This window comes from Papaver somniferum, chromosome 3 (genome assembly GCF_003573695.1).
Source record: "Papaver somniferum cultivar HN1 chromosome 3, ASM357369v1, whole genome shotgun sequence".
In the NCBI taxonomy this organism is placed as follows: Eukaryota; Viridiplantae; Streptophyta; class Magnoliopsida; order Ranunculales; family Papaveraceae; genus Papaver; species Papaver somniferum.
The window spans coordinates 37571451-37588924 of NC_039360.1; the positions used below are offsets into that span (position 1 = coordinate 37571451).

At 38.9% G+C, this 17474-nt stretch overlaps 1 protein-coding gene across 1 annotated transcript; it reads right to left on the bottom strand.

Annotated features, from left to right (window-relative positions):
• Positions 1-15977: 15977 nt before the first annotated feature.
• On the bottom strand, positions 15978-17253 carry LOC113355891. The gene has a single exon (XM_026598862.1). It carries the CDS (start codon positions 17120-17122, stop codon positions 16244-16246), a length of 879 nt encoding a protein of 292 aa, XP_026454647.1. The 5' UTR covers positions 17123-17253; the 3' UTR covers positions 15978-16243.
• Between the last annotated feature and the right edge of the window lie 221 nt (positions 17254-17474).

Genomic DNA, 17474 nt, shown 5'->3' on the forward strand with positions numbered 1-17474 from the left:
TCTTTTTGTCAATAAAAATTGGCAACAGTACAAAAACTAGTGGGATCATAATGAAATTCTCATAGAGATACTTCATGACTAAAAGAGAACATATCAACTTTGTTTCGATGATTTCACATAGTCGAACTTAGTGTATCCATCAAGGAGTTTATAAAGATACAAAAAAACTCCTACAACATTCCACATCCGCACTCCCCAAAAAGATTTGGCAATTAAGCACAAGCTCAATTAAGAACTCTCCCCCATAAAATGTCATTCCTGAAAGATCAACAAGAGCGACCTTACTTTTACAAGAAAAGAAGGATTTCTTTGGACATTAACAAATTACATGAAACATGAATTTGTATCCAGAAAACTCAATTAAATTAACCACAAGAGAACCCATGATTAATATGATCGGAAATGCTCAAGATAAGAAAACTTACGGAGACGCACAGTACTTTCACATAGAAATGGATAAGGGAAAGATCAATACTGCGGAGTATTGAAAGATTCATTGTATTTTTCACCAATATTTGCATAAAGACATATAATGGACTTAATCTTTGCAATCAAAAGTTCATCCTATCTTCCATCAATATTTGCATAATGAAACAATAGGCTTAACTTTTGACATATATGGGACAATCATAGTTTACGGACGCAAACACACATATCCCATAACAATTTTTTGCAATATATAGAATCAGTAAAGATTAATACTGGAAAATCATCTTCCAAATAAGCTTTAGAATTTAAATAAATAAATCTAAAAACATTGCAAGATGAAAATCGTTGGCAATAGATATGTGTACTCACAATAATTGATATTCCAAACCCTAGTTATCCTTCTTAAAACACAAGAATAAATTCTCATAAGAAGTTTCCTAGACATCAAGACAAACTCGTAATGCACATATAAGATGATATGTCCTTAGAGGGTAGTATCAATCTTTTTCGCATGGATTTACACCAAGAATAGATACCAAAGGTGTATAAAAAGATTTTCTTAACAAATAAGAACATACAAAGTCATTATGACCATGCACCATAGTTCACATAAGATGATTGTGAACATTCAAGAATCCCATAGCAAAGCGTACTACTACCTATTATTGAACTTCCTTATTTTTGATTCACCAACAACATTCTTTTAAAATCTACAAATGAGCTTAGAAGAGTAGTACTCCAAGAATCCAAGTGGCCAAGTCCAAGAGAAGTGGAACAAGTGCTACGAAACGGAGTAAAACACTTAAAAACAAAAGACGGGATAAAGACCAATACTAACTCATCCAAATTCAATAATTCTCCTCTCCAGTTTGAAGAGAATTCAAAGAGAAAGAGAATGCGAAAAGAATGAGGTCATTCCGAGTTCGTACGAAGAAGTTACGGCCAAAACAAGTTTACCGAATATCGACGTTTACAGGCCAGTATGCATACCGGTTTGCAAACGAATTTTCGTGACCTGGAGGAGTACGCAAACGGATTTGCGAAAAAAATCCCTGGATTTTGATTTTAAATAATGGTATGCATACCTGGTATGTGTACCATGAAGTCCAAACATCCCAAACTACTATTTTCAAACCTAAACGTTTAAGAACCTTAAACACAAATCAAGTTAGGTAGAAATGAACGATAAGCAAGGTACATGGATCATTATAAGTACTCTAAGCAAATGATAAAAACACAAATCTTTCTCAAGTTTATAGACATACCTTTTAGAAGAATCCAATTTTTTAGAGCACTGCTCGGTCGAACTCGCATGCGTTGCTATCTCAAGCATGTTTGTCAATATTAGTGATCAAAACTATAAGTCTTGATTTCTAGTCTACTATAGCTAAGTCTCGGACTAGGATAGAAAGTGTAGTTGAGCTCAAGAACTCCATGGAGATCATCATACAAGACGAAGAACTACTCAAGGAACTGGTGGAACTTCATCGACTAAAAGGTATGTGGAGACTTGAACTTATCTATCACTTAAAAGTCTACCTACTCTATCTCCTATCTTGAGACAAAAATCGTTTTGCTATATAAACTTTGATTATACACATTTGCTATTTCGAGCCGAGTTTATCTCGCCTATCTATTTCACGAAATATGTGTTGGTAAGCTTTCGCTTTGGCCAAGTTCATCTTTACCTAGTGACGAAAGTCATGTTAAGTTTTAATCCCTTGAAAATTGCTTTGACGAAAAATGGTTTGCGAATAACAACTATATAACGTCCTCTAAGAATGTTTCAATGATTGAAATGAGAGTTTAGATTATATAACCATTGTTGGATATAAGCATTGTATGGTAACACATATATGTATAAATCCTTATTCCTTGAACCAAAGTATGTGTACTTTGCTGATCAAGAAAACCGGAACAGAGTCCGCGAACCCAGTCTGCGAACTGTCGGAGGTTCTCTTCCCGATAAAATCTGCTGGAGTTTGTGAACTTTTACAAACTTATTCCGGGTACTTAAGTCCGCGTACCTAGTCCGCGTACTTAGGTTGGTTATTTCTAAAAAAAATTATTCGTGAACTTATACTTATATAAACTAAGAAATGCAAGTTTGCAAACCGTAGCTATAAAGTTCATGAATCGATTCGAGTGAATCAAACCGTTTTTGCTTCGATTGTGTCTTGTATACTTCTATAAGATCTAAGCAATTGAACAACTCTCTAACTAGTTTATTTGAGTCATTTGAACTAGTTATGGTAAAGAAGAATATGGTTGATATGAAAGTGATCATATGTCTAACCATTGTTAACTATTGTTGAACCAACAAATGTAAATGTTTGGGTACGGTTACACAAACCTAAAATCGTGCATTTCATTTGTGTGTAACAAGCTAAGTTTTCGATCTAATGGTTGAAAGATATTAGCTTGAATCTAATCAGGTTTTCATCTAACGGTGAATATTGAATGCTTGTTACTAAGCTAACATTGATTGCAAACCCTTATTTGAAAGACTATATAAGGAAGAACTCTAGCAACTGGGAAACCTAATCCCCACACATCCTGTGTGATATTAGTTGTATAAGCTAGAGTCCATTCTCCTTTAACCTTTGGTTTCTTCTCGATGCCTGTAGGTTAACGACTTGAAGACTTCATTGGGATTGTGAAGCCATACCGATACTACTTTCTCGTAGTTGTGTGATCTGATCTTGCTGTCTCTATCGTATTGAGTACAATCGTAACGATTGGCTTGAGATTGATATCTCCGATAGGCAAGATATAAAAGTAATCACAAACATCTTCGTCTCATCGTTTGTGATTCCACAATATCTTCTTTCGCCGCGTCGATTAAGATTATTGTGAGGTGATTGATAATACTGAGCTGTTCTTCGGAAATATAAATCTGGTTTATCAATTGGTTCCTGTTCACCTTGATTTATCAAAAGACGGAACAAAACTCGTAGGTATTTCCGTGGGAGACATATTTATCTATTACCATAGACTTTTCTGTGTGATACAAATTTGTTTATTAAAGTCTTTGACTTTGGGTCGTAGCAACTCTTAGTTGTGGGTGAGATCAGCTAAGGGAATCAAGTGCGTAGTATCATGATGGGATCAGAGACGTAAGGAGCGCAACTGTACCTTGGATCAGTGTGAGATTGATTTGGGTTCAACTACAGTCCATACCAAAGTTAGCTTGTAGTAGGCTAGTGTCTGTAGCGTCTTAATACAGTGTGTGTTCAATCTGGACTAGGTTCCAGGGTTTTTCTGCATTTGTGGTTTCCTCGTTAACAAAACTTCTGGTGTGTGTTATTTCTTTTCCGTATTATATTTTGTTATATAATTGAAATATCACAGGTTGTGCGTTTGAATCAATCAATTGGGAAATCCGACCTTTGGTTGTTTATTGAAATTGATTGATACTTGAACATTGGTCTTTGGTACCGTTCAAGTGATTTCTCTTGTATTCAATTAGACTCGCAGATTTCTATTTGCTTGAGTAAGTATTGAATCGAGAAAGAGAGATATAACTCTTTGATATACTTTCTTCATATTGAGTCTAGTTGATTCTCTTTAAAGTATATTGGAGTTAGTCCATACAGATTGCTAATCGAAATATTGGATGTGGTTGTTGTACCCCCTCTTTTTCACAAATGAATTCTACATCCTTACCAAAGATTCAAAATCATACCTAATACAACATGTGCGCCCCAATTCTTGTGCTTCCCTCACTGTATACATAAAAGGGCATTTCTTGGTGAGGATCGATGCACTTTCAACACAATCAAGTTGTATTGAGGTGAAAATTGTCTTGCTCACCACAGGTGAAAAAAAACGACTTTTCCGCAACCATGGATTTTTCACAATCTATAGTTTTTGGCTTATTTCGTTTATTCTTCCACCGTTGTGTTCCATTTTTGAATTATCATGAAATAGGTCAGTTTTAGAACCTTTCTTATCCAAATTCGTTTTTCCCAAGAATTTTTCAACTTTCAACAACATGGATACTGCCTTCTCCATAGTCATGGAATTTTCTGGGAGATAATTCCTTTTCACACTCAAAGAATCATTGACTTTCTTTGGTATTCACTTCTGGGTGCTTTTAGGAACAACGAGAACCTTCTTCCCATTACTCTCTTCTAGATTTCTCGAAAAAGAATTTGATTGACTATTCTTTTGCAAGTTAGTCTTTCTCCAATTGGGAGCATCGTATCTCATCTTCGTCTTTACAAAGTTATCCTTTTGATAACCATTACGATTGTGAAAAGGATTCGTATGACGTTTATAGGCAAATCTAGGTTTATCACAACACTGATTCCTTTGCCTAAAGGTTAGACGTTCACAACCTGTAATGTTAAGGGTGTTATCCTTAAAATATGATCTAGGTTTAATCACTTATTTTGACACCCAAACAAGAATATTTTGAAGTTTTCCATTCCTTATACGAAAACGACATTTCCTTTTCAGGTGACCTTTGTTTCCACAATAATGAAAAATATAAGGAATGTTCTTACCCGGATTCATGTGTGCTGGTTTTGGAGGTTAATATACTTTGCTCTTTCGAACCTTAACTGGTTTTGGAAGGTATTTCATCAGTAGAAACCTTTTGTTCAGAAGAATCACTCTCCATGACAAATTTTACCTCTTTTCTAATACTTGGAGCATTTTGTAGATGGGGAAAAACGATTTGCTGGTTTTTACGGAATTGAGAAGATGACCGTGCAGAGGAAACTCCTTGAACCGAGCGAAATCTTTAACCTCACACAGATGCACTGCAAGAAGGGAGTACTTTAAGTTTGAGAGATCAATCTGCAGGACTCCGGCCTAAACCAAGACAATGGCCATTCCAGAGTCAATTCGGTCACAAGAGAGGATGGGTCGATCTGTAGGAGGGAAGCTGAGAAATGTGTGAGATCAATGGTGATCAAAGACTTTAGGTGTGTTGGGTATTCTGCGTGAAGAAATAAAATAAGTTCTGATTGATTGAATTTTCTCTGTTGAGAGTAATTTCTCGGACGTTGATTTATTAATCTCGTGTTGTCTGCTTGACGAGAGATTGTCTGTATGAACTTGTCGAGAAATTCTTGTCTGTTTCAATCAGGATTCAGAGACCTATTTATATTGCTGGAATTGTAAACACCTTGATCCCATGAAGTGTGACAATTTTTGAAGTCAAAGAGTGGGGAAGTGGGAAATCGTGTCAAAACCAGTTGCTCATCGTGCGGAGACTTGGTTGATTTTCCATCCACTACTTTGCTAACTCCTTCAACTGATTTCACGACTTGCTCACATTCTCATCGTGTGTATGAACACACGTGTCGTAGACCACCAGACCAAAACCCTAGTTAATATCCCCCCATGTGACGTGATTGATATCTCGTGATTGTGGAGTCAGTTGTTGACTTTATGGGACGATGAGTCCTTGTATTGCTGAGTCGAACGTGATTTACAAATGTTTCTGAGACTCGTGATTTGAACATGCCTGCTGAGACAAAAGTATATTGTCAAATAAATGTTGATAATTTAAGGTGAGAAAATGTTGTTGAATTGTTGAATATTGATAGTTGAACCAATATTCCTTAGTTTGAGCAAATATTGCTCGTATGAGAGAATGTTGCTCGTCTGATGAATTGTTGGTGTCAAGACCAGATAAAATAAAATATTAATTTAAGATACTGGCAGCTAGGCCGAGCATAATTATTAAAGTGTTGATCACGGGATCAACGTAAAATTATTAATGTTTGAATCTGCTCAAAATTATGTTTTTGCAGAGCTCTGAATTCGAAATCCTAATTTTGATCAATTGATGATTTATTGAAAATCGACCACAGTGAAGGAGGGACCGGCTACATGGGATGACGAGTTGACCATGTAACTCTCAGATGCTCAGATGAGCAAAATACCAAAGTCTCCTGAAGACCAGTTGGTGAAAAGATGATTAAATGCTGGTTTAATCATTTATTAAAATAGTGCTCGTGTGAGCGTCAGATAGTTAAACCTGATTATGGAGAGATGAGGGACCGACCAAGGGGGCATGAGACCGGCCCTTGGTGGTCATGGGACCAGCTGATGGTCGTTTGAGCAAACTCCAAGTTGTTTGAGAAGAGTTTGGACCCAATATGAGCAATCGAGCAAATTAGGTCAAAATTGTTAAAACACGTGGGACCGGCTCTTTGCAAGCCTCAGGGCCAGCCTTGGTCGGTCAAGGAGACATGCCCGTGTCACCATAATGTCCATGTCTCAGTCCTGAGAGTTTCGATATTTTCTGATGCGCTTTTGAGCAACATTTTGATAAAATATGAAGGATTCAGGGTTTTGCTGAAACTAGGAAAACTTCATGAGATGAAGGAATAAATAATAAAATAATGCAGGAATCATGAAGTGTGGGACCGGCTATGACCAAGGCATGGCCGGCCCGCCAAAGAGCCTGATCCCAAGGCTTTTTTTCCTAATTTCATAAAAAATTTCATGATTTAAGGGAAATATCATAAAATCAAGGAGTTTGTTGAAACCAAGGAATTTGTTGAAACCAGAGAGTTTCCGTGAGATGAGGGAAACATAAAAAATAATAATTATCATGATCAGTGGACCGTCAGTCCCCAGTATTTTGTTAAATCTCTCTCTTTCGTTTTCCCTTCTTCCGGCAAGACCTAGATAAAGGACCAGGGTAGAAAAATTGATGCAAAGACCTAGGTGGTCGAAGTTGGAGGTACCTTGATGAAGGACTTGATGGAAAGACCTGGTGGACACCGATCGACTGTGGAAGTTATAAATCTCGTCCAAGAATTGTTGCCCGCATGTTGTATGCTCTGGAAGTTGTAGGAACTCCATACGACGTAGGAATTCGATGCTTGACCCCAACTTTTGAAGCTAAGAGACTGAGTTATCACATGAGAAAAGAATCACTCAATTTGGAGTTGTAGAGGTCAGCCAACGAAGCATTCACATTTGTAATTTATAATCCCGTACAAATTTTTCAGATTTCGTAGACCTAATGGTAAAGGCCATATCTTTCAGCTCGTATGTCCAATTGATGCGCTCTTTTGGTATGTTGTAGAAGAGACATAGACGAACATCTTTCGTTGAGGAAGTATTGTCCCATTCCTCACTCAGTGGTACGTTTTCATAAACCCACGGGCTGAAGTATGTTGTATCTCATTTGTAGAGGTGATGAGAACTTCTTGTAGAAGACTTGGGATTGTGCCCGCCTGTTGTGCAAGCTTCGGAAAGAATTTCATGTGAACGTATTTCATGTCTACACACCTTGATATGAATCATTAGTGCTTGGAGAAGTTTGATCCATCGAGTAACACTTCAGAGAACGGATAGTTGATGAAGCTGGGCATGAGGATGTTGCCCCTGAGACCGTCGTTGATGCTGGATCACGATAGAATTTTCTCCGGAATTGCTTGTTTATGCCGATACTATGGTCGTAGTTTCTCCAGAGACTAAAAAGGCTAGATCCATGATTATCGACATAGTCGTTACTCCTTCATCCAGTGAGCCTTTACATTCACGAACTAATTGATGAGTTGAGCGTCCCTAAGATGAGGGTGTAGGGTTTAACCGAAATTCTCCCGAACCTTTACTGTGAAGTGCCTTGTCAGGGAATCGATGTTGTTGCGGTAGATAGCAGCGGCAGTTTCTATTCTGGATGTGATCGGAGAAGAGAGGAAGTTCCTCAAGGGCTTGCTATGTAGAGAGAACCGTTGATGAAGTTTCATGGAATCACGTCAGGTCGCAATAACTTGTTGCGTGGATAACATTTATTGAAATAGAATTGATTTCTCCAATAAGATCAAGTCCCTAGTGTATGTTGAAGGAGTTTGTGCCATCGATGGATGAATGATGTTGCATCTGCTCCAAAAGTATTATCATGGGATAATGAAGACTTATCGAATGTAGTTCAGTTGCAATTTGATTGTGCTATTGTTGAATCAGTGTGTCATCGTCAAGATATTTGTGCTGAAGCCAGATGCGCCATTATCGAAGGTGTACTCTTTGATTGGGAGTACAATATGAAGGTTTCTTAGATGCTTGAGCGTTGAAGCGTACATTCCTTAAACATCGAATGTCTTAGGGGTTTGATCATCTCGGCCTTGGATTATCTTCTGTTGATTCAGTATCCCTTTCGTTGCGGTAGTGGGGTTCGACACTTGTGCAGACGTCAGAGCTTTCTGATTTTGTGGAACACATGGACTTGCAGGAGAAATGCCCAAAGTGTTCTTTGCCATGTTTGTACATCATCTCAGTAATGAATGTTTCAGTGCTTGATTCAGAGAAACGTCAGATTCAACCACTTGGTAAAATACTAATGCGGTAAAGCTACCATTCATAACGTCTTGTGGAGTTGCTAGCAGAATTGAGTCCCCATGCTAGGATAGCATGTGAGGAAATAAATGACATATACATGGAATGAGACTTGCCTGAGTGTGGAACCTCTTGATGAATGTCTATGCATCTTTTGCAGGTTCTTGTATCAACCTCGTCAAAGTTTGAATTTCCTCCAAGTACTCTGATGATGGAATGTCCGTCAAATCTTCTGGATCAGAACTTTCTTCGTTGGAGAGATGTGCAACCAAAGGCGCTTCGTCAGTACCCATCTTTTTAGCGTGAATCCACGCTCGTCTGAAGGACATGTCATATCCTGGATCTTCCTGATTATGTGAAACTTGGTTTCTATCCAGGTTGAACTTATGTTCACTTTGAGAGTGATGTAGCCATAAGCATTTTCGAGCGTTCCTTCAAGGTCCCTGTTTGAGATGGGAGCATGAGTAGCTTCTTGTCGAGTGATACATGTGGATCCGATGGTTTTCAGTGGAATGTTGTTGATGGCGGTACCATCATCGATCAACGTTCTTCTAAATTCGTTTGTTCTGAGATTGACTGTGGCAAGCAGTCCCTAGTCGTACATCTCTTGGTCTGTGGCTGGAGGCTCAAGAAGTTTTTCCGGAATGGACTTCTTGACACGATGTGGTTCTGTGCTGTGAAAATGTCTCTCCTTTTTTCCTTCGAAAGATAGAGCAATTCACGTTCGACGAAGGATTGAACTGCCTCTTTGATAGGTTTTTCAGAATGTGTAAAGGTTCTGATTGGGAGAGGATTCTTGTGTACTCCTTCAGTCCCCAGTTGAAGATATTGTGGATCAACCTTCTCTTTGAAAATGTGCTTCAAAATATTGCAGTTGCTTGTTGGATGATTGATGAATCTATAAAGGTGGCAGTACCTGGGATTCTCCATTTCTTCTTCAGTTGGCTCTCTCCTGATGAACGACAATTTGATTGCACCATCTTGAACCCAGACTTCCAGTAACTCGATCACTCCTTCATGAGAAGAGAGAAGTTTGAGTCTGTCCGATCATTTTCCCGTTCGTTGATGCCGGGTCAAGGTTTGTGTATTTCAAGATTGGTTATCTTTCTTTGGTGCTTTCACAGGAGATGGAGAAGCGTGCTTGCGTTGTGACTCATCTTTCAATTCGCTCCCTTCTGCAACAACATTTGTGGAAGGTTGGAGGTTGTACTGTTTGTTGATCAAACGTTTGTTACCTCGAGTTTCTCGTGGTTCCTCAGTTTCCGTAGCTTGATCTTTCTAGTAAAGCAGGTGCGGTAGTTGCTGATCGCTTAGCTGCTTCGTGAAGTTCTGAAAAAGTCTGAAACTGGAAATTTTCGAGTAAAGCTCTGTAGACCGGGATCGTTCCGTTGATGCATAAGTCTACAAGTTGCTTCTCTGTGACATCTGGGTCGTGGCAATCCAAGGCTTGAACTCTGAATCTTTTCACATAGTCATCGGGATGTTCATTGCTCCTCTGAAACATTCTTCCCAGATCAGAGAGAGTAATTTGCTCTGACACGAATAAGTACTTTCTTTAGAAGGCGTTAATCATTTCTCCCTAACTAGTGATGCTTCTTGGCGCGATGTTGTTGTACCAGGTATATGCCCTGCCTTTCAGGGATTTTGAAAATTCCTTCAGACGGACAACATGATTATGCTCATGTTCGCCCAATGCTTCCAGAAACCAAGAGACATGCTCTCGAGCATTGCCTGTTCCATCATACAAAGTGAAGGTTGGAGAGGTATAATCTTTTGGAAGAGGAATTTTATCTTAGCAACTGGGTATGAAGGCTGGTGACGATGGACATGTGGTGTCTTGTCTTTTCCACGGTCCTCCAAGAGGCGTTCCAAATACCCGAGTAATGAAATTTGGTGATTCTTTTGTTGATGGATCGTCTGCAGCTTTGCGGACTTCATTGTCATCCACTGTATGAACTGGAACGACTTCAGGATCAACATCTGAAGATGTTTCTTTTCCTTTTCCCTTTTCTTGAGTTTTCTCTGAAATCTTGTCAGTGAGCGTTTTGAGATAATTGCACAACTCCTTCTGTGTTGCATCCATGTCCGTCTGATTCTTGGAAAGAGTCTCTTGCACCTTCATGAGATCGCCTATGGTAGGTGGATTTTCTCTGACTTCTTCGGGATTCCGTCCGAAGAGAGGATGACTTCAAGTGTTAGCGTGAGGAAGAACATCACCTTCGTCAGTGTTAGAGGCCGGAATGGTTTCCGGGATATCCTCATTGTTATTGTTGTTAGTGCTAGCGTCGTTTGTGTTGGAACCTGTAACTAACCCAGACCTAAGACCAGCCATCTTTGTCAGAACGTGATATTGCAACCGAGAGATTAATCTCCCACTGTGGTCGCTAATATGTAGATGGGGAAAAACGATTTGCTGGTTTTTACGGAATTGAGGAGATGACCGTGCGGAGGAAACTCCTTGAACCGAGCGAAATTTTTAACCTCACACAGATGCACTGCAAGAAGGGAGTGCTTTAAGTTCGAGAGATCAATCTGTAGGACTCCGTCCTAAACCAAGACAATGTTAGTTCCAGAGTCAATTCGGTCACAAGAGAGGATGGGTCGATCGGTAGGAGGAAAGCTGAGAATTGTGTAAGATCAATGGTGATCAAAGATTGTAAGTGTATTGGGTATTCTGCGTGAAGAAATAAAATAAGTTCTGATTGATTGAATTTGCTCTGTTGAGAGTAATTGCTCAGACGTTGAGTTGTTAATCTCGTGTTGTCTGCTTGACGAGAGATTGTCTGTATGAACTTGTCGAGAAATTCTTGTCTATTTCAATCAGGATTCAGAGACTTATTTATATTGATGGAATTGTAAACACCATGATCCCATGAAGTGTGACAGTTGTTGAAGTCAAAGAATAGGAAAGTGGGAAATCGTGTCAAAACCAGTTGCTCATCGTGCGGAGACTTGGTTGATTTTCCATCCACTACTTTGCTAACTCCTTCAACTAATTGCACGACTTGCTCATATTCTCATCGTGTGTATGAACACATGTGCCGTAGACCGCCAGACCAAAACCCTAGTTAATAACCCCCCATGTGACGTGATTGACATCTCGTGATTGTGGAGTCAGTTGCTGACTTTATGGGACGATGAATCCTTGTATTGCTGAGTCGAACGTGATTTGCAAATGTTCTGAGACTCGTGATTTGAACATGCCTGCTGACACAAAAGTATATTGTCGAATAAATGTTGATCACTTAAGGTGAGCAAATGTTGCTGAATTATTGAATATTGATAGTTGAACCAATATTCCTTAGTTTGAGCAAATATTGCTCGTATGAGCAAGTGTTGCTCGTCTGATGAACTGTTGGTGTCAAGACCAGATAAAATAAAATATTAATTTAAGATACTAGCAGCTAGGCCGAGCATAACTATTAAAGTGTTGATCACGGGATCAACGTAAAATTATTAATGTTTGAATCTGCTCAAAATTATGTTTTTACAGAGCTCTAGATTCGAAACCCTAATTTTGATCAATTGATGATTTATTGAAAATCAACCACAGTGAAGGAGGGACCGGCTACATGGGATGACGAGTCGACCATGTAACGCCCAGATGCTCAGATGAGCAAAATACCAAATTCTCCTGAAGACCAGTTGGTGAAAAGATGATTAAATGTTGGTTTAATCATTTATTAAAATAGTGCTCGTGTGAGCGTCAGATAGTAAAACTTGATTACGGAGAGATGAGGGACCGACCAAGGGGGCATGAGACCGGCCCTTGGTGGTCATGGGACCAGCTGATGGTCGTTTGAGCAAACTCCAAGTTGTTTGAGAAGAGTTTGGACCCAATATGAGCAATTGAGCAAATTAGGTCAAAATTGTTAAAACACGTGGGACCGGCTCTTTGCAAGCCTCAGGGCCAGCCTTGGTCGGTCAAGGAGACATGCCCGTGTCACCATAATGTTCGTTTCTCAGTCCTGGGAGTTTCGATATTTTCTTATGCGCGTTTAAGCAACATTTTGATAAAATATGAAGGATTCAGGGTTTTGCTGAAACCAGTAAAACTTCATGAGATGAAGGAATAAATAATAAAATAATGCAGGAATCATGAAGTGTGGGACCGGATATGGCCAAGGCATGGCCGTCCGGCCAAAGAGCCCGGTCCCAAGGCACTTTTCTTAATTTTATAATATTTTTCATGATTTTAGGGAAATATCATAAAATCAAGGAATTTGTTGAAACCAAGGAATTTGTTAAAACCAAGGAGTTTCCATGAGATGAGGGAAACATAAAAAATAATAATAATAAAATAAGGGGTGTGTGGGACCGGCTAGGTCCCGGTCCCACGAGTTTCCCTAATTTTATATTATTTTCATGAATTGAGGGAATACGAAAAACTCAGGAATTGGGTGCTTGCTTTTCATGTGAGTAGGTCTACTCTAGATTGACTAGAGTCACTAGACCATTTAACATAGCAGATCTTTTCCCAAGAACATGGTAACAGATGTCCAGAGAATGGAAATAAACCAAATAGAAGAACAATCATATGCTTCAGCCTCGACAAAAAATTTGGCCCTAGTCTGCTGAAACTGTAGTAAGTTTGGCCTAAGTCTGCTGCATGAATATGATAGTAGTAGCAAGGTTTAATGTATATTGTTGGACCAAGATAACAGTAAAACCAAATGCCTGACGACAAAGTTGCTTGACACAGGTCAACATAAAGGGATGGCAACCTCTGACCCACACTAACGTCTAATTTGGGCATCAACAAACACCAAGGCCAAAAGCAAACCTTTGAGACAGATGGTTATGTATGCCAGACTTTGTGTCTCAGAGGCCAAGGATCTTAGTAGTGTGTTGCGTGCACACGAGAGAGATGTCAAATTTAGTGTATGATAATATTACCTAAGTTCTCCATCAGTTTAAAGCTTTGAGCATGAGAAGTACGACAATCAGCATGAATCCCATCACCCAGCTGGCATCTATGCTCTAAAACCAACTCAGTCAGATACCTTCTGTTTTAGGCTTTAGCCATCTAGGCCTGAACCTTTGCAGGGCTTTAGCACTTACATCGACACATACCTGATGCATGAATACTCTCATAAATAGAAAAATGACAAGATAAACCTTACCAGTGAGAAGAAAAATTCAATAGATGCCACTTCAATTTGATGACTCCCAGCTGCCAGCTGGAACATTGCGACAAATGGTAACAGGTAATATGTATATACATTCTGTAGTTGACAAAATTTGAGCGAACTCTTAAAAACTCATTAGCGAAGTGTGTTGTTTTGAGGATTGTCTGCAGTGTAAGTTCCATGAAATATGAATATCACATAGTGACATAGAGAATCTCCTGTCGCAGCAGCTAAGAAGAAGAAGTTCATACACTGGTACCTAAATGCCTGTGTGTCCCAATACATTATTGTGTTGCAAGACATCATTTTAAGCACATCAATTAACTTAAGCCTAATACTCACTGAAACTGTAATTGACTAGTCCTAAATAGCGTAAATTAACCAAAAACTTGTGGAGACTAAGAAAGAGACAAGGCACATATCTAAAGAGTTGGTTGGTACAATCTCTAATTCTGCGTATTCTTTGAAATTGCAGCTCCTTGTGGCATATGAGCATCCAACATATTATTCGCTATTATATAACAATTACAAATTCTGACCAAACAAAGGAAAACCTCGAACTAGATATCCGAAGCAGATTCACAGTATGTTTCACACAAGAATTTTCCGTGAGCACTCTCCTAATCCAGTAAACACAGGTACAAAAGGGAACCGTCGTTATAACGTGATGATGACGACAAGTTACCGATAAATACTAGAATACAAGGAATGGATACAGTAACAAAGAGATTCAGTAAGCATCAAGTCACATGTATTTACTATTTAGTCTTTGTTTGCACCAGAGATGTTTGCTCAGACTAATAGTTATATAGAGTGCATCACATATGGTACTACCCTAATTCTGCATTTCCAAACAAAACTAGACAAAACCTAAACCGGGAAGATTTCATCTTAAAACGGTTAACATTTTTCTTAAACATTGTAAGTCTCCAATTACAAAAATATTAAAAAAAACTATAAAGTTTAAGACCAGACATTGGCAGCATATCCCAATCAATTCTACGCACAATGACAATCAAACACGTCATACTGATTCCAAAACCTAAACATTTGCTTGACTGGCCAAATTTTATAATAACAAAAGCTAGCCAACTTAACGGCACTGACAAACATTTCAATTAGATATGCGTTAAATAGAGAATCTCATGTTGTAGCAGCTAAGAAGAAGTTGATACACTGAGAGCTAAATGCCTGTGTGCCCCAACACTAATACATTGGTGTGTTGCGGGACATCTTTTTACAGTCGTTCTTGGTGAACCGCCAAAAGTAAACTCTATAAAAACCGCTCACTCACTAAAGGATGGACCCCATGCCCTGGGAATCTGCAGGGGTTGGTTTTGTGGGGCCATCACATGAGAGTTGTGTCTTGGCGGTTTTTATGGTGTCCGTTTTGACGGTTCACCAAGAATTTCTGATCTTTTTAAGCACAGCAATTAACTTTAAGCCTAACACTCACTGAAACCGAATTTGACTAGTCATAAATAGCGTTAAGTTAACCGAAAAATTGTAGATACCAGGGACAGAGACAAGGTACATACCTAAAGAGTTGGTTGGGGAAGTGTTTAGGCATGTCTTCAACTGTGAGAATGGCATAATTTCCAATTCTGTGTGTTCTTTGAAGTTGCAGCTCCTTGTGACATATGAGCATCCAACATCATCTTCGCAATTATGTTACACTTACAAATTCTAACCAAGCCAAGGAAAACCTCACACCAGATATCTGAAGCAAATTACAGTATGTTTCACACAAGAATTTTCTGTGAGCACTCATTGTTTCTCCTAATTCAGTATGCGTAGATACAAAAGGGAACCATCGCTATGACTTGATGACGAAGACAATTTACCGATAAATGCAAGAATACAAGGAATTGATAGAGTAACAAAGAGATTCTATAAGCTTCGTTCCAATTCTAGTGCAACTGGGGGATAATCTGGGACTAGAACGACAAGTAATCTGTCAGCAAGTAACAATTATCTAGTATTTCTTTGCACACGAGATGTTTGCTCAGACTAATAGTTATATAGAGTTCATTTCGAATAAGCATCACACATGGTAATTGCTACCCTGATTCTGCATTTCCAAACAAAACTAGACAAAACTTAAGTCGGGGAAGATTTCATCTTAAAATGGTTAACATTTTTCTTAAACATTGAAGTCTCCAGTTACAGAACACTAAAAGGTTTAAAACCAGACATTGGCAGCATATCCAATCAATTCTATGTAAAATGACAATCAAACATGTCATACTGATTTCAAAACCTAAACATTTGCTTGACTGGCCAAATTCTATCATAACAAAAGATACCCGACTTACCGGCACTAACAAGCATTTCAATAAGACATGCATTAACCATCCCCATTACCAATTACCTCACAAAAGTTAATCCTTTGACGCCTTGACAGCTGCAAGAAGAGCCTGTGTCATTTCTTCTATCAATTCCTTGCGTTTCAAATTCAAATGAAGCTCCTCTTGATGCAATTTCTTCCATTTCTTCTCAAACTTCTTCACCTTAGCATCACCAATCAATTTCAAACCTTCCTCCGAAACACAATCTTTTATTCCCAACACTGGTAATTTATCAAGCAGCTCTCTTTTAGCTTTCACTTTCCTACCATTATCATCATCATACTTAACATTCTTTTTCCTTATTACCGGGTATTCATCACCCCAAATATCTTTCATAATCAGATACAATTTATAATCATTAGGATCCTCAAACACAGGGTCTGCATCATCATCATTCTTCTTCTCTAAGAATTTACAAAATCTCTTCTTCAATTGCCAAACTTGGCGAACCACTTGAGATTTATTTACTGGATTAAAATGCAATGAGTCTTTAATATAATCAGTAAACTCTTGACGAGCTAATAGAGGGAACCAACCTTTCCTTTTCCATTCCCTCAAGCCTTCCAGAATCACAATCTCATCCTCAACACTGATTAGCCTTGAAATGGGTGTTCTTTTTCGTCTCTTCTTAACTATGTTACTTGATTTTGATTTTGAAGAAGATGAAGAAGTGGGTTTGTTTGCAGCTTTGGTTCGCTTACGTTTATGATTCTCTGAGGATTCAACGAATTCAGAATCAGACTCATCTTCAGCTTCTCCTTCTGATGCTTCACTTCCTGAAATCTCGACTTCTTTTCCAGCTTCTCCTTTTTCCGATGCTTCACTTTTTGAATTCTCGACTTCTTCTTCCGATGAAGATGCAGCACTTGGGGGATCTTCAGGACAGGAAGAAGGATGATTCATCCGACCCATGAGGAAGAAGAGATTTGTGATGCTGAGGCTCTTTACTCACAGCCAGGATCTTGGATAGCAGCGAGTGTCAGAAGCGGAAACGAAAAGACTTATGGTGGTCAATGCGGAAACCTGTTCAGCTATTTTAGGGTTTTGTGTTCACGGATGTGGCAAGCAACTCCTCTCCGATTACCGATGCATTTTACGTCTTTTCTCAATAGGTCTGACTCGGCCTGACTCGATATTTGAATCTGACTCAGAAGTATTTCACACCTTTTTTGAATGGATCAGACTCGAGATTCGAATCCGACCTACGAGATGTTTGTTTGCATTTGACTCGGCATCTAGATCCAAGTCAATTCCTGACTCGGCA

Excerpts from the sequence above, each read along its gene's own strand:
- LOC113355891 (XM_026598862.1), bottom strand. The coding sequence starts at position 17,122 with ATGGGTCGGATGAATCATCCTTCTTCCTGTCCTGAAGATCCCCCAAGT.